At 42.0% G+C, this 23,455-nt stretch overlaps 2 protein-coding genes across 2 annotated transcripts in view; one reads left to right on the top strand and one right to left on the bottom strand.

The window, feature by feature from the left end:
• Positions 1 to 257, bottom strand: part of CAMTA1 (calmodulin binding transcription activator 1) — a gene marked incomplete at its 3' end in the record, with an annotated part of 330,178 nt that extends 329,921 nt beyond the window's left edge. The window contains exon 1 of the mRNA XM_084300275.1: positions 197 to 257. The remainder of the gene's footprint in view (positions 1 to 196) is intronic.
• A 124-nt stretch (positions 258 to 381) lies between these two features.
• DNAJC11 (DnaJ heat shock protein family (Hsp40) member C11) lies at positions 382 to 20,650 on the top strand. The gene is made up of 16 exons (XM_084300284.1): positions 382 to 498; positions 3,618 to 3,747; positions 5,867 to 5,940; positions 7,098 to 7,199; positions 12,079 to 12,207; positions 12,922 to 13,044; positions 14,369 to 14,442; positions 15,500 to 15,689; positions 16,057 to 16,142; positions 16,595 to 16,711; positions 17,667 to 17,822; positions 18,127 to 18,196; positions 18,318 to 18,375; positions 19,020 to 19,162; positions 19,623 to 19,752; positions 20,388 to 20,650. The coding sequence occupies exons 1-16, from the start codon at positions 427 to 429 to the stop codon at positions 20,411 to 20,413; spliced, it is 1,680 nt and encodes a 559-aa protein (XP_084156410.1). The 5' UTR covers positions 382 to 426; the 3' UTR covers positions 20,414 to 20,650.
• Positions 20,651 to 23,455: the final 2,805 nt, after the last annotated feature.

Below are 23,455 nucleotides of genomic sequence, written 5' to 3' on the forward strand. Positions count from 1 at the left end.
CGGGGAGAGGGGAGAGGAGGGGAGGGGAGCGGGCCCGGCCCGGCGGCACCGTGAGCACGGAGCGACCGCGGGGGGAAACGCCTCACGGGTGGGGCTGTGCGGGCTGCCCCCACACGGCTCGGAGCGCGAGGACGGGACCGGGACCGGGACCGGGACCGGGACCGGGACCGGGACCGGGAGGGAGCCGAGCACTCACCGCGGAGCCCGCGCCCGCCGCCGCCCGCCGCGCCTCACGGCTCCCCGGGGCGGGGCTTGGCCGCGCCTGCGCACTCGGCCCGGCCCGCCCGCCTCCCCCCGTGCGCACGCGCGGACACGGGCAGGGAGGGAGGGGGGGGAGGTCTCGGCGCCTCCCCCTCCGCGCCGCCGGGGGGCGCTGTGGGGGCGGGGCCGCGGCCGGCGGTGGCGGCGGGGTGAGAGGTCGGCAAGATGGCGGCGGCCTTGGCGGAGGAGGCGCCGGACAACGAGGACTACTACGCGCTGCTCAACGTGCGGCGCGAGGTGGGCGGCGGCGGCGGGGCGGGGAGGGCCGCGGGCGGCGCGGGAGGGCGGCGGGGTCGGGGCTCGGCCTCCCGCGCGCGTCCTCCGCCGGGCGCGAGGCGCTGAGGAGGCGCTGAGGGGGCGCTGAGGGAGCGCGGCCTCGTGTCCCGGGAGCGGGGTGAGGGCCCCGGGGGCGCTGCCCGGAGCTGTTCGGGGGGCCTCGGGGTGAGCAGCGGCGCCTCCCGAGCTCGGGGCTCCGCTCGGGCTCCTCAGGGTTGTACCGGCACCGGCTGCGGCCTGGCGCGGGGTGAGCTCGGGGCAGGAGGCTGAGCTGGGGGCATCGCCGCCGACACGGGCGTGGAGCCCGTTTCCACGTCAAAATCATATTTTTTGTCTAAATCCAGGGGATCTGTACGCCTCAGTTGCTTTTTCTAAGTCCAGACTGGTGTTACTCGATACATCCTTTTTCTGGAGGGTTTCTATGAGGCTCTTGTTAAAATCCGCGGGTTGTGTTTTTACATCGCTCGACAGGTTTTGTAATCCATGCTCCCAAATGTCACCGACGCGCAGATAGAAAGGGTGAGGATAAGACGGGAAGCACGCGGGCGTTGTGGCTGCCAGGGAGGTTAACGGCGAGGGCTTAATAGGTAACTGAGCTAGACTTTAAGCTCTTCGACAGATGCCAGAAAATGCAGGTTTGGTACAACAGGGAGCTGCAAACCGAGTTAAGAATGGTCTTTGAAGGAGTAATTCCACGTGAGGGTAGTACTTGGGTTGTTCATTACCCCTGGATAATTAAATTCCGTAGTGCTATCCCGCATAGCATTGGTGTGCAGTGAGCGGGGGTGGAACAAGGTGATCTTTAGGGTCCTTTTCAACCCAGGCCATTCTGTGGTTCTTGTCTGCTGAGCGAATTTGCGTGGTGGGACAGCAAATGTCCCACTCTTAACGGCAGAGTTAACCACAGAACTTTGCAGCTGTGGGAAGGAGAGTAAGTCTGCTGAGCAGCAATGTTCAGCTGTGTGTGTGGTTAATCTTTCATGGATTTCAGTCCAGTAAAAATGTGGTGGCGTGCCTTAAACACGGAGTGAAGTTGTTTAAGCCCCAGGCAGGGAAATGGTGCGTCTTTTATTACCAAAATTCCAGGCAAAATTAAAAATGTAAGTTGCTAATGATTATTACTGACTTATGCGTTTCATTGCGACTTGAAATGATGTCAGTATTTCTTTTAGTGGTTTCTGAGAGCTTATCGCTCATGAAATATTGAACCAATGACCCGATCTATTCTGCGATGATGAAAGGCCCAATCTAACGTTTTATTGAACATGGCATTTATGAAGAATGAAACTGCTCATTTCTATTATATAATCAATAGCACATTAAGCCATTTATCATTAATTTGATTAATGAATGTCATTGTAGAGCTTTATATTCCCCTACCTTTTCAATCTAGTTTAAATTCAATGTCCAAGGAAGCACAAGGTAGTAAAAAGAAGGTAGCTGGGCTGTAGCTACCTGCCTGTCTTGGGACTGGCAAATTCAGCAGGTTTACTTTTGCTATATCATTTAGAAAAAAATAACATTAAGTAGTACAAACGTGCAAAGAAATCATCTATTCTAAGGTGTCCTAAAAAATGAATGGACTTCTAGTTCTGGTATGCAGGTGAATGCATTTCTTCAGATGGAAATCCTCACTCTCCTCACCGCGAGTCAGAAGAAGACAGTACTGCAGGAAACAAACCTTTATAGCCTTTGGTTCCAAAGGGAAAACTAGGAAACTGTGAGAGCTTCAGTCACAGAACATTAGGAGCAGGTGGAACTTGCGTCTTTAAAATCTGTTATCAGAAGATATCAGAAGACATTGTCTTGGTGCCCCTTTATCACTTGCTATGTTGTGTTCCTACCCATTACAATCCCTCACTGTAATAAAAGGGTGATTGTGTTTGGTTGAAGGAGGCCAGCAAATAACGGTGATGCTGTTCCAGTTTTTTTGCTCTGAATGTTTCCCCTGGTGTAGAGAAGTGGTACTCTGCTTCCTGCTGCTCTGCAGTAAGTGCCCCAGGAATCGATTCTTGTATGGACAGTTTCCTAGCTGGCCAGTACGAACCTCTCTGACATCCTGGGAGCTGCATTTGCTAACCGGGTCTTTCAGTGCAGTTCCAGTTGATTTTGGTTAAATGTGTGTTAATCAGCTTTCAAGGAATAGATAGTGGCTGAAATACAAGGAACTAGGTGAGAAAGGGGAAGCTACCAGGACTTTCTAGAGTCAAAAAAAAAAACAAACCAACCCTGCTCTGAGATTGTCTTCTGGGAGATGATAAAGGAAGGCATGTTTTATTATTCCATTGATTCTGGAAGAGCCATCCAAAATCTCTATTCACCAAATGTCTTTGGAATGAGGCCAGATGCCATCTAAAATTCCGGAGTAGTTGTGAGCACAATTTTTTTTCTTGATGCATTTAGTGACTTACTGGTCTTCTGTTCATCCATCTATTGCAGGTGAGTGAATTTTTGAGGGGACGTGATGTGCCTGCCATTCTCACAGCACAAGAGAGTGTCCTTGCTGTATAGGAAAGGAAATGCCAGGGAGCATAGCAGTGATGGGAAGAATATAAAATTACAGGTTTAATTTTCTTTACAGATGTGGAAAGTCAACATTTTTTGATAAGTTGCTGTGTTTTTCGATAGTTTGATATGCTTGAAAGTTGAGGATTAAAATAGAATTAGATGTAAAGCTCTGTATTGAAGTGACCAAGATGAGTTTGACTTTGAGGTGACTTTGTTTTTCTTCTCTTCTGAACTGAATTGGGGAGATAGCAGTCGTGTAATAAAAACAGCATATGAATACAGATTCCTTTTTTAATTTGTTTGGTTTTTACCTAACTTTTTTTTTTTTTTTTTTAAACCTTGATGAGCTGCTGCTGTTACTTGTCATGTTATAAATAGCTTGGAAAATGCTGAACAATTTGTTAACTTAAGTAAATGGTGTGTCCTACACTGAAAGAGAAGTCCATTCTTGATCTTGTGTAAGCAAAAGTAACGGATCATAATAGCTGTTGGACTTCTAAGGCTGGTTTTGAGAAAGGTCTTTTTTAATTAGCCTTGGTTGTGTCTAAATTCATTTTTATTGCTTTTTGCAGGCCTCTCAGGAAGAACTAAAAGCTGCCTACCGCCGTTTGTGTATGCTTTATCATCCAGACAAGCACAGAGACCCAGAGCTGAAAACACAAGCTGAGCGGCTGTTTAACCTTGTCCACCAAGCTTATGAAGGTCAGGGGTTTTCTGGAGCACAAACAAATATTATTACAAAATAGTAATAACATTTCCTGATATTTGGTAATTTTTTATTCCCCGTTTCTCTCCTGTAAATCAGAGGAGCAATGCAGTATAAATTCAGCAATGAACAAGATCGTAGAATCATTAAGGTTGGAAAAGTCCTCTAAGATCACCTACTCCAAGTGTTCCCCTGCCACCAATATTGTCCACTAAACCATGTCCCTAATCAACATCCAGCCTTAAACGCCTCCAGGGGTGGTGACTCCACCACTTCCCTGGGCAACCTGCTCCAATGCCAGACTACTCTTTCTGAGAATAATTTTTTCCTAATATCTACCCTGAACCTCCCCTGGTGCAACTTGAAGCCATTCCCTCTTGTCTTATCTCCTGCATATTGTAAATAATCTTTTCACCACTTCCCTGACTTCTGAAAAGACTCCCCCAGAGACTGAGGACTGAAAATTGTCAAACAGAAAGACAATTTCAGCTTTTACTTTTGAACTAATATATCCTGTTTCTGTTCCAAAGCAAGCGATTAAGGTCTCCATTGTCTTTCAACAAGTTCTTCCATATTCTAAGACTGAGATAAGGACAAAGTATAGACAAGTAGTTAGATTTTTTTTTCATCCAAGGATGTCAAAGCCCTTTAAAAATATTTTGAATTAATCCAACACTTACGTAAATCCTGATGTTACCAAAGGTAACAGATAGCGTAACTGAGGCACAACGAAATGGGTCATTAGAATTAGCTTGCAGCGATTTAGAAATGAGATAGGAAGCAGCTGGAATACAAACTGATTAGAAGCTGGTAGGACTCTTCTGCATTAAAAAATTACTGCTAAGTGCTTAGTGGCACAACCTAAAGAGAAGCTAAAGCAAAATGAATAAAGGTATATAGATATTCCTCTATTAGCTCTCAAAAATGAACTAAACATTTTTTTTTACTCTCTTGTTCTCTGAGTGATAAGCATTTGTTTCTTCCAGTTGGAATTGAACATGGGTGGAGTCATTTACATTGTCCCTAGCTTGTCTAGTATCAAATGTCTGCATAAAATTTTAAAATAATAATGTTAACATCAGATAAATAATCCACCTCACCTTCTGCCTGTTTTTCCCCTTCTTCTTCCGTCTCTTAATATCCTGTAACAGTTTTCTTTCATCAGAATTCTTGAAAAATAGTGTCTGCCTATGACATTTAGCAAGTTCAATAATCTTTCTGTAGTTGAGATCAAAGCTCAACTTACTAGTATAAGACTTCTTTTCCCTAATATACACATCCAGCTCCCTGAAGACTCATCAGTTCCCACACAGTCAAAAGAAATACATGCTATGATAAAGCTTGTCTCAGAACCCTGTTGGAAAAATACTGTGGTTGTTTTTTTGTTTGTTTATTTTAATGAAGACTGGTAGGAGAGATTGTACATTACAATATGCCTTAGAGATTCTTCTTAATTCTGCCTACAGTCTTTTTCCAAAGTAATTGTTGCAGTCTACTGGTATATTTCATCTTCTGTGTTGTATTGAGTGACTTCTGGGGAGGTTTGAATTCTACACGCATTTTTACAATTATCCTGTAGTTGGTATTTCATGAGGCTTGAATTCTGTCCTGGAAATTGCTTTGTTGGTGCTTGGCATGTTCCATATGTTTGGAGTGGGTGGGAAAGGATCAATGAGTGGGGATGGTGAGGGAGGTTGAAGACAAGGAGCCAGAGACCAAAGCAGGCTTTGAACACTAGTTAGAGGTAGAAAGTTTCCAGGGACTGCTGTCACTGGATTGCTAGTAATCCCATTGATTGTGAGAGGGTTTATGTTACCCTTCAGTTAAAAAAGCAATATTAAAACCCCCTTGTTGAATATTCAGTTATTCTGCGTGTTTCTTTCATGCTCTTCTAAATGTATATTTTGTAAGTATGAAAAAAATGAAGTTGGAGGGAGGTGGTCAGTGTGTCCTATTATTATAGCACGTGGAAATGTTAAAGGTAGTTAACGTAAAAGTTGGACGCACCTGTAGAACAAGTTTTCAGAATTTGTGTTTAAATATCACAAGTGTGTTGGCCTGAACTTTGAGAAGACCAAAAACTGAGTTCTTGCCTCTTTTGATTTTAATTTGCAGTGCTTAGTGATCCACAGACCAGAGCCATCTATGACATATATGGGAGGAGAGGACTGGAGATGGAAGGATGGGAGGTGAGAGAAATTTAGCACTTTACAGCCAGTGGAATTGATTAAACCTAGGTTTATCTGAAATTCTTGTTAATATGGAGCTGCACTGACACCATGGTGTTAAAAAATGCCTGTCTGCTAGAAGGCATTCTTGTTTAATTGTCTTTCTCTTTTTCTCCCTGCTCCCTCCCTGGAACACCATGATGGGTTTTCAAAGAATACTTGCTTTTTTTTTTTTTACTTGACAAGAGAACAATAAACCTGACATTGAGTTCTCTAATAGGATATTACCATGACAGGCAACATCTTTGTCTGAGACAAATGCATCCGTATTGTCCAGCTAGACTTGTCTTTCTCATCTGAAACTTTTTTTCCATACCAGTTAGCCTGTGGGTTTGATTTTTTTTTTTCCTGTCTTGCTGGGAGGGGAGAGAGGGAACAGCTATAGAGTGCTATGAAAAAGAGCTTATCTGTTCCTGGCTTTCCTGTTAAGTCCCCTCTGTCAGTCTTAGTCAATTAAATTATACTGCTTGCTGCAAAATCATATTATATTGTGTCAAGTCAGTACCAAGATCAACATTGGGGTTAGTAGCAAGTCATGTGTAGCAATGGCAGCATATAACAGACATTTTGAGCTGTTCATTGCAGATTTAATCTTACATTGAAAATCCAAATGTAATACTTTTTCTATCAGTAACTAGAGCCATACCTATTTAAAACCCTAATTCCCTGAGACGTGTAAGGTAAACAGATGTGAATCAGCCTAGCCTAAAATCACAAAGCAGTCCGTCAGTTTACCTCACACCAGACGTTCAGGCATTTTCATTTCTACACCTAGTAGATAAGGTATCGCATAGCTGTTGGCAAGGGCTGTACTGCAGTGTCTTCTACCTGTGGTCTGAAACCTTCTTGCCCTATTTTTTTCAAGAGTAGATAAGAACAAGACCATTTCACTTCTCTCAAAGCATGTGTTTTACTCTCTTGCTTGCCATTCAATCTGGCCCAGGTGTTTGGTTCCAAACTCTGATACTTAAAACTCGTGCAGAGTGGCTTACAGCAGCATCAGGGACAAAGTTAAATTAGAGTGTACCCATGTCAGTGGACCTCATTTCCACCAAGAGAAATGCCCTGGACATTCTCTCTCTGGTAATCTTTTGTGTATTCAAATTCTTTTTAAACAGGTTGTGGAAAGGAAGAGAACTCCAGCTGAAATCAGAGAGGAATTTGAGCGTTTGCAGAGAGAGAGGGAAGAGAGAAGACTACAGCAGCGAACGAATCCAAAGGTAAGCAGACTTCATCCCAGTCTCAACAGTGAATCCTTAAATCTTTAGAAATATGCAAGGGTGATGAGTTTCAGTGAAGGGCGATGGTAAATATCCCCTTTGGTATCCACACTTAGTGTATTACTTTTCCTTTTTTGAATGTGTGATTTCTTTGGAAAATGTGGGGAAAAAAGCTAGATCTTTGAACAATATTTCTCCTTACTTTTTTTTCTGTTGATAAATTTCAGAGTAAAATATCTCTTTCAGCAATTTTAAGAAAACATTCCTTACACTGAAATTTTTATGAATTCTTTCCAAATATCCAAAATGAAACCCTTCAGTTACCTGATAGTTTTTTCTCTTCAACACTGCTGTAGCGTCACAACAATGTGGGCAAATACTCAAATGCAGCCTTGAAACCAACAAAAAATATGAGGCAGCTACCAAACCAGATGGGTAGTGGAACTCCTCCTGCTCACTGTGAGCACTTGCAGCACAGTGAGCAAAATCAACCTGAGCAGGGTTGGGATCTTGCCAGTTTCAGTTAATGCCTGTTTTAAGATAGTTTTATTACGCTTTTACAAAGAGAATCATTGAATATTCCATTCTCATCTCTCAGTCCATTTAAGCAGCAATAAAGTGACCCTAAATGACCCACCTCACAGCTGAGTCTTGGCTGTTTAGGTATGATCAAGAATCCTGTGATGAGGATGATCTGCTTGTGGTAGCATTGGAATGGCAGGGAAATACGGAAATGATGATTAACCACTGCTTCCTGTCACCTGCCGGGACTTGAGAACTCCAATAGTTTAGAATAGTAATGGCCTTGCAGGCTCTTGGCTTGATAAACAGGTAGGCAAACCCAGGTTTTGTCAGGATTCCCAGTGAGTGAGGTTTCAAAGCTTGTTGAATCAGGAAAGTCTTGGTTCTCAGGCAGTGAATAACATTATCTGAGAGTTGCATCTACATTCACCTAGTGTATTTAGACTCTAGTCTGCCAGTTAGCTATATTTTTTTTTCTCCCTCTCTCCTCCCCACCTCTTTTCTCCTTAAACTATCAGGAATGATTTTATTGCTTATTTTTGAACCCCCTGTTAGAAATCTGTTTCTTTCATGTCAGATAGAAATATGGTGGGGAGCCTTAGTTTTCCTCTCTCCACCCTGAGGTAACTGCAGAGATTTATATAGACAAAGAAACTTTCTCTGTCTCAGAAGAATAACTTATGAGATAGCAGAATTTGTTTTACTTATAAATGCTTATATTCTTGATAGAAAAATGGGTATCTCCAGAGTCAAATTGACTAATATGGATCTCCCGGCTGTTGTGATTAATGTACAGATATTAAGAACTTGCTTGTACTGGAAGGGTAAATAAGCAGCAGGTGATATGTAAATATGACTTGACAACATTATTCCAGGCAGGAAGAGACTTCTGGATGCCACAAAATGGGGCAAGTCAAAATGTCTCTGTCTGAGATGAGAGTGATTGGGGTCAGAAAGATACTGGCAGAGAGGGCATGGTAATCTCCACATAACCCTGTGACTTCAGGAATTTGACATTTTATCTGGGCATTTTGCCGTGGCTGTGAGCAGTAAAAAGCAGAGCTGGGTTGTAAGCCTCAGCTTCTGTGTCCTGTGATAAAATTAGCCATCTGGGTGTTTACAGCAATTGCTGATTGGCATCCTATAGAAATGTCTCTCCAGGCAGTGTTCCTGTGGAATTAGTAGCACAGCTGTGATCATTTCATACATGAGCACGAGATTTTTTTTAAATTTCCAACATTTTGTTAGTTCTATAAAATGGCACCAGCAAAATAAAGCATTTTAACCAGAAATGTTGAGCAATAACCAGATGTAGGCAATGTGGCAGGTTTTGATTTGAATCTATTATTTGCTTTTAGAGTTTTGTTTTCGCTTTCAAAGACATGCAGAACGGTTGAAAAGTTCATTATTTGATTTGAGAAGAACAGCTTCCTGTTTGGAGAAACTAAATCCCATTATTTTCCTGCTGTGGAAGGTCAACATTTAAGTTTAGGTCCCGCAAGGCTTAGCCTCGCTTCCATATGTCACCTTTCAGAAGGCAAATCCATTAGGAAAAAGATGAGGATGGAGGATATTCCTCTCTGACATGTCTCATAATTTCATCAATAGCAACTGTTTCATATTTGCAGGAATGTTAAATAAAGGTGATTTTAAAAGGTGATGCCAGATAATGCTTAGGATGGTTCTGTAGTGCTGTTACTGACTTCCCACCCTGCTGAGCTGGTGTACTTTGCAGCATGTTGCTGAGCGTGCACGGCCAACTTCTGAGCAGAGCTTTACAGCTTTTCCCTGCTGTTCGTACTTTGGGGAGTGTTTTTCCTTTTCCAATGGTCTGAGCAGGTGGCTGATGGGGAATTGCGAGTAGCAGCACTCCCCTCTCTATTATCCGGTGGCATAGGGGGTGCTGTCGTTCTCAGGGAATATTTTTAACACTACCATCTGCTGCTTTTCCTGTACTTGTGTGTGAGCCAGTTTCCTTGCCAGGACCTATAGGTCTCTGAGGGTGACTTCACCTGCTTGGCAGGAGGTAAAATACCTGCATGGAGTTCGCTGCTCACTTCAGCAAAAAGAAACTAAATAGAGGTTCTGCTGAGGCTGAGGGAGGGACACCACAAAGGAGGAAACCGAGGTGCTCCTTTCCTCTGAATGAATCTTGGAGACTTTGATGAATAGGTCCAGATGTTTTCCTTTTGACTTCTTCATTTTCATTGAAAGGAATACTTGTTTTAAAATTCATAGGTGTGAAAACAGAAATCATAAAATTTTGAGTATGATTGAAAGAAATTAAGTGCAATGAATGTCAGAAATGTTTACAACTTTGTACATACCAACAGAGTACAAGCATTGCAGTACAATTAAACAGATTGCTATAAAAATATTTTTAATTTCTTTAGTGCAAATACTTAAGAAATCTTTACTGCTGCTTATATTCTGATCTGAGTTGAAAATATATATCTTTTAATTTTCTTTTTGCCACTCAAATTCAACATGCTTGCTACTTAGTTTGATAACCTTTGTTTAAAAACATTTAACTCGGAATTTAAAGTTGCAGTCTGGCAGAGGTTCTTCACTGAATGTGGCACTCCAAGTGGAAAACCTTTCTGTCCTGCATCTGCTATGAAGATCTTGGGTTTTATACTTCTTTGAAATGAATAGCATCAGAAAAAAAAACAGCAGCAGTTCTCTGCTTTGTTAAAATAAAAGTTCACCTTTACTTAAACGTGTTTGAGCAGTCACTCTGGAGTGCATTTATTGGAATTTCATTGAGTGAAGTTGGCACTCTTTGTTTCTTTTTGGCTATTTTCCTCAGTTGCTTTCCAGACGGTTGGAGCAGCAGCACAGGGCTGCACAGCTTCCTAGGCAGTTGGCAGTTTTGCCTTGCTTCACTGTTACTTTGGCCTTGTTTCAAGGAACAACACAACATATGAGAGGCCTGAAACTGAAGAAGTTGTAGCGTTTGGAGAGCAGATCCCTTGAAGGTGACTTTGCAGCTCATGCCTGAAAAGTAGTATTCTGCATAAAGGGCAGGACCTTGTCATTTGTATCACCACAAACAGAAAGATAAGCGTAATTGATTTGAAATTCAACAGCCTTTCTAGAATAAATTGTAAAAAATAAAAATAAAAACGGGGTGCAGCTCTTATTCCAGATTTCTCCTGAAAATAATTGCACTTTCTATGTTAATATTTATAATTATTTTTTTTTCTGTGCAAGCAATCAGAAAATAAACATTGAGAAGAGGTCAGGAATCTCCACAGTAAATAGTTGGGAGCCAAACCAAACAGAAGTTCTGAGTCCTGTCAAGCTCTGCAATTCTTCATTTTTTTAAGGTTCAGGATTTTATTAGAATGCAGTGAGCATGGAAAAATTCTCAGTCAGATTGAAATAAGAATTTATTCTGTCCATACTTAGACTCTGTGTGAATGTTTTTTTGTACCTACCCAGTTACTAAGGGTTGTTCATACAAATTGCTCAGTTAATTCTATGCTTGTGCATAGGGTTTGGGTTTTTTTTTGCAACTGGTACATTTTATATGAGCTGTAATGCTGTTTAATTGATCTATAGGGAAGTTTTCAAAAGCCTCTTGAAATTTTATGACCCAGACAAGGATCTAATCATGCCCTTTTCAAATAAAGCCATTCTTGCAGTTAGTATGATTGAACACAGCAGCAGGTAGACAGACTATCTAGCTGTGGCCTAGTTTTTGTAGGAATAAGCTTAAGGCATTATTTCTGTGGCCCGAGAAAGGAAATATTTACCACTTGCTAAAAGTCTGTCAAGCTTTTCTTCTGATTATGAGATATAAGCTAGGGAAAAGAAAATGAAATGTTGACTGACAAGCTCAATTGCAAGTGAACAATGCAAAGTTTTTTGAGATAAGTCATAAGAAGAAAGCATTTAGAGAATTTCTGGACAAGTTTCATTGAAGAAGATTCATTTCTGAAGTATATTGATTCAACTTTAAAATATTGACAAATTGGTGGAGGAGGGTCAGTGGTGGGGGAAGGAGATACCCTCTGCATGAAAATGTTCTACCTACTTCTGTTACATTTAACAACAGAAAAAATTTCCACTAGCGCTAAGGTTGCTTTCATTCCTCCTGAAAAATAAAAAACACTTGTCTTTTATGCAGTTTATTTTATGATTTATATTGCTGTTTTAGAATACTGCAAACATTTTTGTTTGTCTTGAATGTGTATGAAATGCATATGCATTTTAGGGTGGAAAATGTAATTATAAAACATGAAAAAGCAAAAAAAAATCTTTAAACTAGTTGCCTATAAAGATACTTTAGCCAGTTGGCCTGGATATGTTGGATGTTTGTTAATAATAGGTACTTGTTTCACTTGTTCCTTAGGGAACCATTAGTGTTGGAATAGATGCCACTGACCTCTTTGATCGTTATGATGAAGAATATGAAGACGTGCAAGGGAGCAGCTTTCCCCAAATTGAAATAAACAAAATGCACATATCCCAGTCCATCGAGGTAAGGAGGACAGGCAGGCATTGCATCTGGTGTGGGTCAGGGCCTGAGATAACGAGGCAATGCAAGCCAGCAGAAAGTGAAACACTGCTCAGGGGGGTTCTCATCGTTCTTCATGGGAGGACGTGATTAACCAGTGTGGGTGGGAGGCTCAGTTCCTATAAGACTGTATGTCTTATATGTAGGGACTGGTTTGCACACTATAGTGGTCCTACTTTCCTGCTAGCAGGGAGGCTGAATTGTGATTAAAAACGGGTATCTAGTTTTCTCTAAACACAGAGCATTCAGTACATAAAAGCACACTGACCTGATTAAACCACAACACACGTGTCATCTGATTTTGAGGATACAGGTAAGAAAAAGAAGGGAAAATGTATATACTCAGTTACAAAGAGTTGAAGAAACTTAGTCTGCTAGTGAGATTAGAAGGGATTGCAAATAAGGTCAGGACTACAAGGTGATATGTTAGTGTCACAAGCAGCTGATACTGTAAGAATTGTCTGGCTTTGGTGCATTCTGACTACAAAATTTAGAGCAAGTGTGGCTGTGTCTGGTTCCAACACCTGGACGTAGAGGATGACAAGGTTTCAGTTGTAGTGTTACCTGTCTCTGTGCTTACGGTCTGCACTCACCTGCAGGTTTGATCATGTCTTTGCTGAGTATGCATTAAATGTGTGAATTGGGATCATGTTGGTAACAATACATTAATTTTTTCAGGCACCACTAACTGCCACGGACACAGCAATACTGTCTGGTAACCTCTCTACCCAGAATGGGAATGGAGGTGGATCAATTAATCTTGCTCTTAGACGGGTGACATCTGCCAAGGGATGGGGAGAGGTAAGAGCACTCGATGTTACGCATTTTTGTATCTAGTATATTTCAGGCTGCTTGGATTAGTTACCTAGGCTTTATTTTCTTTAGGAGATTTCAGCTTTGTTTCACTTCTCTGTGCTTCCATTTCAAAAAATAGGTATAGCAATACTGACAAGCTTTCTTGAATGTCCTATGAAAAGAGCTCTTAGAGACCTAGGCAATAGCCGTATTGATACAGTGGTATCAAAAAAAACATATTCTACAGAATAGTAGAACAAAATTTTCTGTCTTTCACAACACTGCTTTGCTCACGAGTTGAATTATGGGAGGAAATAGTTTAACTTGCAGGCAGGTATGATCTAAGTAGCTAAAAGGTCCCAGATAATCACCTGTGGTGACTTCTTTTATATGAGCACAAGCTCTGTTGCATGAGACTGATGGCTTTGTTGGAGATGCTTTGTGGCATTGCTGTTGTGGCTGGCAGCTATCTGCTTTCTGCAAGTCCTTTTTGTGCATCAGCTGCTGTTAACCTGTTTCCTCAGTGTGTGAGAAATGGGAATTTTCCACTTATTTGGAAATTCATGGACTGGAGGCATTTGATTTATATTGGGCTTTTGTAATGTTAATAACATAGGAGCTTGTAGATACAGTCAAGAGTCAGATAACTGAAAAAGTCAAAAAAAAAAAAAAAAAGAAAAGAAAAAAGACCCATATAACAAATCTACTTGGGAGATGCAGATGTAGTAGGAACTGTTTCTGCAGGATTATCAAGGGAGGTGTCAGGTCGAAGAACTGCCTCTGTTAATGAGAATGGACAGCACCAAATAAACATTGAATAGCAGCCCTGGAAATCACCCAGACTATTGTCTGAAACAGCAGGCGCATTTTGCAGACGCTGAGACTGTGCAGCAGCAGAACTGCTGACAACAGTTACTGTGAGGCTGTCCTAACCGTTCTTCTCCAGTTATCTGCAAGGCCATCTGCATCAAAGTGGTGAACATTAAAGAGAAGGACTCTTACACTCAGAGTGCACCAGCCTGGCTTCATGATTTGCTGCTGGAGGGCTGTGGTGGTGGTGCTTTCTCTGTTCTTGCTGGAGCAGCCAGAGCCAGGTGCTAGTTAGCATGTAGGGCTATAAAAACGGCTTTGTTTTACTCATTATGACACCACTCAGTGAGACACCTCTTGTTCTAAATGCAAAGCTAGCAAGAAAGAGAGGATGCTAAAATATGCAGTAAATATTCAGAAATGTGTAAAATACCTGTGGTGTAAATGATGCTTGTGACGTACTTTGTCACTTGCAAAAGATGTTTTCTTCTAACTATTTGGCATTGTGCCTTTGTAACAGTTGGAGTTCGGAGCAGGAGACCTTCAGGGACCTCTCTTCGGTCTGAAGATATTCCGTAATCTTACACCAAGATGGTAAATATTGCAAAAATGGGTTAGCGGTTAATATTTCACACTAAGGAAGCAAACAGCTTGAATTCATTTTCATGTTAATTCTAGACTTGTTTTCTGTCCTACAAAATAATGTCTTTCTTCTTTAGACTTTAGCTAGTGTTTTAGTGCCAGTCAAAACGCCTGTATTCTTTTTGTGTGTAAGTGTCCTCTATTTTAATGCTTCTATTTTAAGGAGGGTTTTTGTTCTACTTCATTAATTTGTATTTGATCTTGTCATGAAATCATGATACTCAAGACATGATCTCACAAAGAGATCAATAGAAGCTTGTTCTAAAATGGAGAGCTGATGTCGCTGTAGTCAGCCAGAAAAATGTGTACATGTTCTTAGATCAATAGAGGACTAGTAGTAGAGGCTCTTTGTATATAAATCTGTATTGCACTGTTCGAGTAAACACGTCTTATGATTAGTTTAAAGATACAACATCATCTTCGTGCTAGGAAATTTATATTTAGCGCAGATACTGAGAAGCTTTTAGTCTTTACAAAGTATTATTAAGCCTCTTGTGAAAATGCTACGTTTTAAGAGACTACTGTTACTGTACTGTTTTCCTACTTCAGGAGGAACTATAGGGTTTCTTTTCCATGAAGCTTTACTGATATTCAGGGCTACCTGCTGACCAGAAGATGATATGTTTCTCACTTCTTAAAACAGAAACAACTTCTGGATCATGGCAGATCAGTAAAAAGCAACCATTTCTTAAGCTAGTTTTGTAGGAAAGCAGTTCTAAGCAGATGACCAGATTTTTTTCTGCCTAGGGCAGAAGGGCAAAGATTGGAAGGTAGCTTGCTGTGTGGATTGCAGTGCTGTGGCACAGACCAGTAAACTAGGGCATGAGCATACACTGCTGGGGAGGTACAGTGGTGGCCAGTACAATATAAATTATTTGGAGTTTTTCCTGAAACCCTCGGGGGTCATGCTTTCTGCAAGACAGTCTCTGCACATCCAGCAAGGCTCACGTGCAAGAGAGAGTTTGAGGCCTTCTGGAAAGCCTGATGAGGCTTTTCTCATTCCTTCTAGTTTTATCACTACAAACTGTGCTCTGCAGTTTTCATCCCGTGGGATCCGCCCAGGCCTCACCACAGTTCTAGCCCGCAACCTTGATAAGAACACAATGGGATACTTACAGTGGCGGTGGGGCATCCAGTCAGCCATGAACACGAGCATCGTCCGGGATACAAAAACCAGCCATTTCACAGTGGCGTTACAGGTGAGAGTCCTGCTGCTGTGTGCAGGGGACAGTGTCTCGGCTTTTCTGTTCCAGCAGTGTTTTGGCTTGGGAATAGAGGGTAAAGGAGCAGTCGATACCGTCTCTTAAGAACATTTAACATAGCTGACCAGCTGCATTTGACAGAGCACAGCACTTTGTACCCAGCAACGTGACATCTGATGTGGATCAGCTCAGATTAGGGTTAGGATGGTCAACACAGACTGCACAGATTGTGGGCTGTGATAAGTAAGTGGCAGACATCGCTATGTTTTCTGTGCCACTTAAAGGATAAGACGGAAAGTATAGGGGGAACATTCAAAAGTGGCCAAGGATATGTTTTCATAAATTTGTGCCTTTTGTATTTCAGCTGGGAATCCCTCATTCTTTCATGATGGTCAGTTATCAGCATAAGTTTCAGGATGAGGATCAAACACGAGTGAAAGGTTCTCTCAAGTAAGTGTGGAAGAGGAAATTTGCGTTGCTCATGGCTTGAAGGATGTTATCTCCTGCTTTTGTAGGGCTTCACATTCCACACAAATTGAATGTAGTCTTTTGGAATCTGCTTTTCTTTAATTATAGTGGATAAATGACTGAAGTGAGTATCTTGGAGGCTTAGTTCTGTGTGTCTCTTGAGATAAGCTGAACATAAAATACCTGTGTGTTTGATACCTCCATATCATCGCCAATAAGAAAGTCAGAAGTTTTTGTAGTTTTCTAACTCCCTTACTTAGCTGAAAAGGCTGATCTTATCTTGTAGGTACAGTGTAACTTCCTGTAGCCAACATGTGGTGCACACAATATATTTGCTGTATGTTTTACCTGGTGGGGAGTTACACTAAACAGAATTCAGTAAAGAGGAATTAGAGTCTTCCCTGTCTTACCAGTTTTTGGTTCTCCCATTCTAGGGCAGGTTTCTTTGGGACCATAGTGGAGTACGGAGCAGAGAGGAAGATCTCCAGACACAGCATTTTAGGAGCCACTGTCAGTGTTGGAGTTCCCCAAGGAGTGTCTTTGAAAATCAAGTCAGTTCAAGATTATAACTGTTGTTTGCAGAGGCTGACCATAACCGGCATTATTCTAGTTCAGAAATTCAGGTGGGAAGGTCCCAGTCTTAAGGCAATACAGGTATATTGACATTATCACTGTAAAAGGTTGCAACTGCCCTCACCTCTAATACAAGCTGTGCTCATACTACTCTGAGCCTGAAACACCTCTTTGGGGTCTGTTGCGTGCATGCATCAAAATACTCTGAAAATAAAGGTTAAGTTTTGGAGCATTACGGTAAGTGAATGGAAGATTTCCAAAAATATTATTAGAAGAAATGTATTTAACTGCATTCCATTTATACAACACTGTGCATAGGTATATACTCAAATTAGTGAATTATCGTTAACAAATATAGATGATTATACTATTAATAAGGCAGTTCGCAAATGCCAAATTCTCAAGGGTTTATAAACTGTAGTGCACTTTTTAACTGTTGCCAGCAGAGGGCATGCCAGGATGAAGAAAATATAAAGACATGAAGATCTCAGTCTCAGGAAGAGTGTTTTCTAAAATAAATGTCACAATAAACTTCAGAAGAATGTTAATGTACTCCTTCCTTGAAGGCACATGCTGGGGTTGTGAACATAGACCTTCTCTATCACCATTTTCTTTTCTCTTCATGATGATGTTGGTCCCATTGTCTGATTAAAGTAACGACCAAACAGATTCTCCTAAGATTAATAAAACACTTAAGAATTACCAGGTATTAGCACAACAGAGATCTGCCTTATGACAGTGGCTCTTGGTGGCGTCAGCTGAATGCCTTACCATTGCCATGTTCAGGTTTACAACTGTCTCGTATTTGTGACTGTTCAGTGTTCATTTCTATCTCCTCTTGTTTGGGGGTTGTTGCTGCTGTAAAGTATATTTAATCAAGCACATTAAACTCTGCATTTCTTCTGACCTGTCACTGTTCTTTTTTTGTTGCAGGTTGAACAGGGCTAGCCAGACCTACTTCTTCCCTGTCCACCTAACAGATCAGCTGCTTCCCAGTGCTGTATTTTATGCCACTGTGGGACCCCTAGTTATCTACTTTGCCATGCACAGGCTAATCATCAAACCCTACCTCAGGGCACAAAAGGAGAGGTGAGCTAGCAAGACTGTGTTTGAAATACAGAGCTGGGAAGTCCTGCTCAAGTGCTTCTGGGAGTCTGGTGCAAAGGTTGGAATGTCCAGCTGAAGCACTGTGTTACACTACATCGTCAATACTACTGAGTTCTGGAAGGCTACAAAAATATCTTGAAAGGTGGGGAAGAACCTTGAAACCCAACTCATTTGAGTGAGATTGTGGGTCAGTTGTAATTGGGGTGGGTAAGTAGACATTTGCCACTTTGTGGCTGAATCCCATTCATTGTGTACACCTGATGTGATGTTGATTTCCTTGTGCCAGGGAGCTGGAGAAGCAAAGGGAGAGTACTGCCAGCGACATCCTTCAGAAGAAGCAGGAGGCAGAAGCTGCAGTAAGTCTTTCCCATAACTAAGCCCTCTTAGTTGGAGGAAGCTGTTTTTACTTGGCTTGTCCCTTTGGGACCCAGTGTCTGACACTGCTTGATTTTTACTCTATCCCTTGTATTTTGACAGGTCCGGTTAATGCAAGAGTCTGTCCGGAGGATAATTGAAGCAGAGGAAGCCAGAATGGGTAAAGATTGTAACACCACTTCCTTGTTCCATAATGTTGAAGAGAGGAAGGAACAATACAAACATGAGGTGGTTAAGGGAGGCATGAAGCATCGTATAATTGCTGTTGTGCAACTATTGGGAAAGGCCCACTGTGATTCAGCATCTGGTGTCAAAGCTTAGGGATGCACTGAATGTTGTCCTGGGGCAGATTACGTGATCAATCACTAGGATGTAGACAACAGTTTGGATTCATCTCTGCACAAAAGAGAGTTTATGTATAAGAATGTGTGAAAGTTTAAAGTTTGGGTTCCGCTGTATCTCTAATCTACACAGCTTACTCTTGGATCATAATGGAAATGAGTTCTGATGTTCGCTAGCAATTTCCAAGAGACTCTTCCAAAGTGGGCTGAGTGACATTCACTTGGACTGTCACATCAGGGTGACATTTAAATCATGTCATTCTGTCCTATTGCTGAAGACTGCTAACAAACACCCAAGTATAAATGTTCTTCTGTCTTGAGAAACATGGGGCCAGGCAAGGAGGATTTAAATATCACTGAAAGAAAAAAAAAATAGAAAATGCTGGATGTTTTTTTCATTAGTGTCTGCACAGCTGTTGGTGGCAAGCCTTTCATCACATCTGTGGTTTCATATGAAATGCAGGTCTGATTGTAGTGAATGCCTGGTATGGGAAGTTTGTTAATGACAACAGCCGGAAGAATGAGAAGGTGAAAGTAATAGATGTGACTGTGCCCCTGCAGTGCTTGGTGAAGGACTCTAAGCTCATCCTTACAGAGGCATCCAAGGTACGTAGCTCTAATGTCAAAGCATATACTCAGGCGCTCAAGTGTGTGACTCAGAATTTTGATTGAACCGTGTGTTGTCCTACTAGGGAGTTTCTCCAGTGTGTTTGAAACTAGTGACTCTAGGTCAATTTACAGAAGCCACTTCTGTACAAGCGTTATGAACCTCTAGGAAATCGTTTCTGTGAGCATTTCCAATGTCAAAGAAACAGTGTCTCAGTGTTCCATGTGGAACAGTGTGTGTTAGAGATTCTGGGGCTGCACACCAGCAACTTCCTGACCCCCCTGATTCAATCTTTTCTGCATTTAGAACTTGCCATTGGGGATGTAATTTCTTAGCTTCTCATCTCATTACCAACAAAACTTTGTTCTCCTAGTTTTGTCACTAGTAAAAGGTTTTGGTCAGTTGAAGATCTGCAAAAGTCCATTCCCTGATGCTCAGTCTGTCCTTCTGTGTTTAAAGGTTGGGCTTCCAGGTTTCTACGACCCCTGCGTGGGTGAGGAGAAGAGTTTGAAAGTGCTTTACCAGTTCCGGGGAGTTCTGCACCAAGTGATGTCAGCTGACAATGAGGCCCTTAGGATACCAAAGCAATGTAAGTAGCTCCTTCCTTCAGGACCCAGTAAAGAATTGCCTCAGATTTATGAGGAGAAGCAGTGTGCTGCCTTCCAGTCTAAGATCTGGTGGCAGTGATGCTGTTCTGCTGCTGCTTGGGCTCTGTCAGCTGGAGGTTTTCCTGCTGGCATGCTGGGGTTATCTCCCATTGGTTAGTGAGTGGTGGGATATAGAGCATTGCTCTGTACTGAAATGGACTGACCCATAATATGCCTCTGGAGTAGGACTGTAAAAGACCTCAACAGCAGCTCTTCATACCAGCAGATGAATGCAGCTCTTCATGCCATCTAACCTTAGATAGACCCGAGTTAGAAGCAGAGGCTTCCTCCAGCTGCTGGTATCCCTGTTAGGCAATTCATGTCTGGCCTGCACCAGATTTCTTCCTCATGTTTTCTCTGCCAGAATCATTTTGTGAGACATCATCTACTAGTGGCGTGTTTTACTGGTACCACTGTAGACCTGTGCAGTTAGCTAAATGGCACGAACCCCTGTTAACTCTAGACTGCTTCATTGGCCCAACTGAGTGACCAGGAATGTTCCTGATACAGTAGTTAAGGTCAAGCTAGGACGTGTCTAGAAAGTGGCATGTATCCATTTACTGTTCTCATCCAACAGCTCACAGAATCGATGCAGATGGCTAATCTGGTGAGAGTGTGCGCTTCTGTTACGGTACCTGGGTCAACGGAAACTGCAAAACCTTCCCCCAGATGCTCCAAGTTCGAACAGAGACATTTTTATTTTTACTATCTATATAGCAGGTGGTGGCCTACCAATTATGTTAGGAGAAAAAAATGAGAGAACCTGCTTCTCAAGGTGACTCCAAGGCAATACTTCTCTGAATTGTGGCTCAGTAACCAATAAAGCGACATGACTCTGAACGCGCAGTGCTTTCTGCTGAGGTTGTGTGAGCGGGCACTGAGCACCACCCGTCATGCAGCCATCTTCCCAGTTGCCATTTAGCCACAGTCCATTTGTGCAGTCTCACATATATCTTCCTGCACTGAACAAGGAAGAAGACTTGTTCTCGCTTCTCCACGTGCTTACTGGGGTAGGTAACATAACTTTTTCTACTCCTGAGGGAAAGTTAAGTTCTCTGAGTTAAGGTCACCTCCAGTCTTTTGTGTAAATCCTTTTGTTGGAAAGAGGACAGAACTCATTTTCCATCCCAATTCTGTATTTGAAATGTACTTGTTAAGAACAAGTATGTTTGGAATGAAGCTCTTTGCTTTTTGTAGTGACATGGATCTCTTCCATATGAATCCGTTCAGCTGCTCACTTCAAACACTGCTATTCCGGATGAGGACACTAGGTATAATGATCTTAGTAACTCTTCTTCTGTCACCTAGAACCATCTCCTGTCAAGGTTTTCAGGGAAGTAGGAAAGCAAACTGGGGAGAAGGACAATTCATGTAATTTATTTATAGGAAAAAGAGGAATGTAACTTACAGAAGTAAACCAGACCAAAGTGAGGAGAGAAGCCAAATGGGGTAAAGAGCTGAAAATGTTCAGTTTTCTTCTAAAAAAGCATCAGTTGTGACATAAATTGGCTGCATTGGTCTTGCATGGAAGCCATGCTGATGGTTTAGCAGCAGTCCTGTCCTAGTGACACAGCAAACAGAAATGGCAGCCTGGTCCCTTTTTCTTTTCGACCATGGTTCTCTTCGCTCAAGTCCTGATCTTAAATGCCCTGCTGCAAGGAACTGTAACAAGAGAATTAGATTTCCAAAAACAGGCTTACTTGAGCTGGTCTGCAAGAGATGCCCCCACTCCCAAACAAGTTCATACAATTAAGCGTTGTTCACTTTTTTAAATAAAAACAAAACAAAACTCTTCAGTTGTGACCAGCTCCTGCTGTAGGTTTTTATTTCATTATGATCAATGTTCTGTTGATCTGATATTAAATGTAAAATATGAAATAAATTATATTCAGATGAAAACTAGCCACCGTTCCCTTTGCATCTTTAGGACAGTATTGAAAATAAACTCTCTGAAAATCAAGGGTTGCAAGTTGTATAAATGTTACTGCACCCCATGTCATATCCTGCTTCTTGACCTCTTTTGATTGATCGTATCTGTAGCTAGCTGAACTGAACGGGACTTGCCACCAGAATTTCCTTTTTCATGTCTTGTCACTGCCTGACATATATGGTCAAGAGAGATACTCATTTTGTGTTGACTAGGATGCAGCAAAATGCTCCCAGTGGGAGTAATGAAAATTAAGAGTTTTGCATAAGCAAGTGCAAAACAGTGACAACGTATTCACTAATTACAAAAAAATAGCATACTCCTATAGCTAGCAGAGCAAATGACACTGAAGAGCTTCTGTGACAAGTTTGCACAATAAAACAATACTTCTGACAAGTTCCTGAAAGGCAGTTCCTGTTACCATTCAAGAGACATTATCTATTGTAAAATGTAGATCTATAGCAATACAATTTAAAAAAATGCTTTGATGCTTCAAGATGGTCCATGGTATTACTACTTTTAAAAATACCGTTTCTGAGAGGTAGAAGCACATCCTTCTGCTCCAGCAGTTAAAATGTGTAACAGGGTAGCAGCTCTAGGTGTAAACTTTAAAATGTGTGGTGACACCTCTTCCTCTAACTGAGCTAGCAGATGCTTAAAATACCTTAATGAGGATCCAGGAACGTGTGCTGGTCTTTTCTGCACAAGCCTTCAAGCTAGAAATTCCTGAGGCGAAGATACAGGTTTAGGATTTACTTCTTGTTGTCTTCCGTACATGCTCGCATCTTTGACAACCCTGTGCTCCTGCTGTCTCAGTACGATTCAGCCAGTGAAGGACTGCAAGGAATGAGAACTTCAGGTACCCGTTACATTGGAAAAACCTTATCAGCCTCCTCCCATGTACGTCAATCAATGCAGTGGTACCTGAGGACAGCTCAGCCACCTGGCCACGGCTTGGATTCGAGCACGTGCTTTCTTCGTGGCAATTTGTTCTTAGCAAAGAAAATTTTCTCCTGCGTTCCCACTCTATTATATCGTCCCCCAGCATCTCAGAATTATCTCTGCTTAATTGTTGAGTAGTTCACACAAGGAACAGGTGAATTTTACCTTTGATCACTTGAATTTGCAACTCATTAAAATAAAATTACTGACACGGGCCTTGCCCCTGTTCCTTTGCTAAACATAGTAAAAAAAAAAAATGCATGGAAATAATACACGGATTGTATTTTTCCTGCAAGGTCATCCCTCCAGAGATAAAGACTTGTTTTCCCTTCCTTGCAATTACTACAAGTGGCTTTTCACATCTGCGAGGCACAAGGCTTGCTCCTTCAGCAGGGTCTTCTCCACAACAGTTGATGCATTAACTCCATTTTTGCTTCCTTGCAGTGTGTGACAAGCATTGCTGGATTGTGTCCACACGGTGGAGTCTGCTTCCTGCCTGTCTCCCCCATTAGCCCCAAGTCTCGGGTTGGTCTCCTGCTGAGTACTTACTTACCCCAGCCCACCTCCTCTCTTCTTTATTTTCTATCAGTCAGTGATCCGTTTCAGAGATTGTGAGAATAGCCCCACATGAGAAAATGCTGCTTTCACCCACCCTGTATGTGCTGTGAGAAACTGCCATTTTCCAGCTTCACCCTCCTCTGGGACTTCTGTTCACTGCTCTGTACAACTCAAAGTTACAAACAGAATTAAAATAGAAGCTATAAGGAGCTAGGGCT

Source organism: Netta rufina (genome assembly GCF_964035555.1).
Source record: "Netta rufina genome assembly, chromosome: 22".
NCBI lineage: Eukaryota > Metazoa > Chordata > Aves > Anseriformes > Anatidae > Netta > Netta rufina.

What these genes read in the sequence shown, in the direction of transcription:
- DNAJC11 (XM_084300284.1), top strand. Translation starts at nt 427, where the DNA reads ATGGCGGCGGCCTTGGCGGAGGAGGCGCCGGACAACGAGGACTACTAC. An exon ending in GGAGTGTCTTTGAAAATCAA is followed by an intron (nt 16,712 to 17,666) that starts GTCAGTTCAAGA and finishes TTTTTGTTGCAG; the next exon opens with GTTGAACAGGGCTAGCCAGA. An exon ending in AGCAGGAGGCAGAAGCTGCA is followed by an intron (nt 18,197 to 18,317) that starts GTAAGTCTTTCC and finishes GTATTTTGACAG; the next exon opens with GTCCGGTTAATGCAAGAGTC.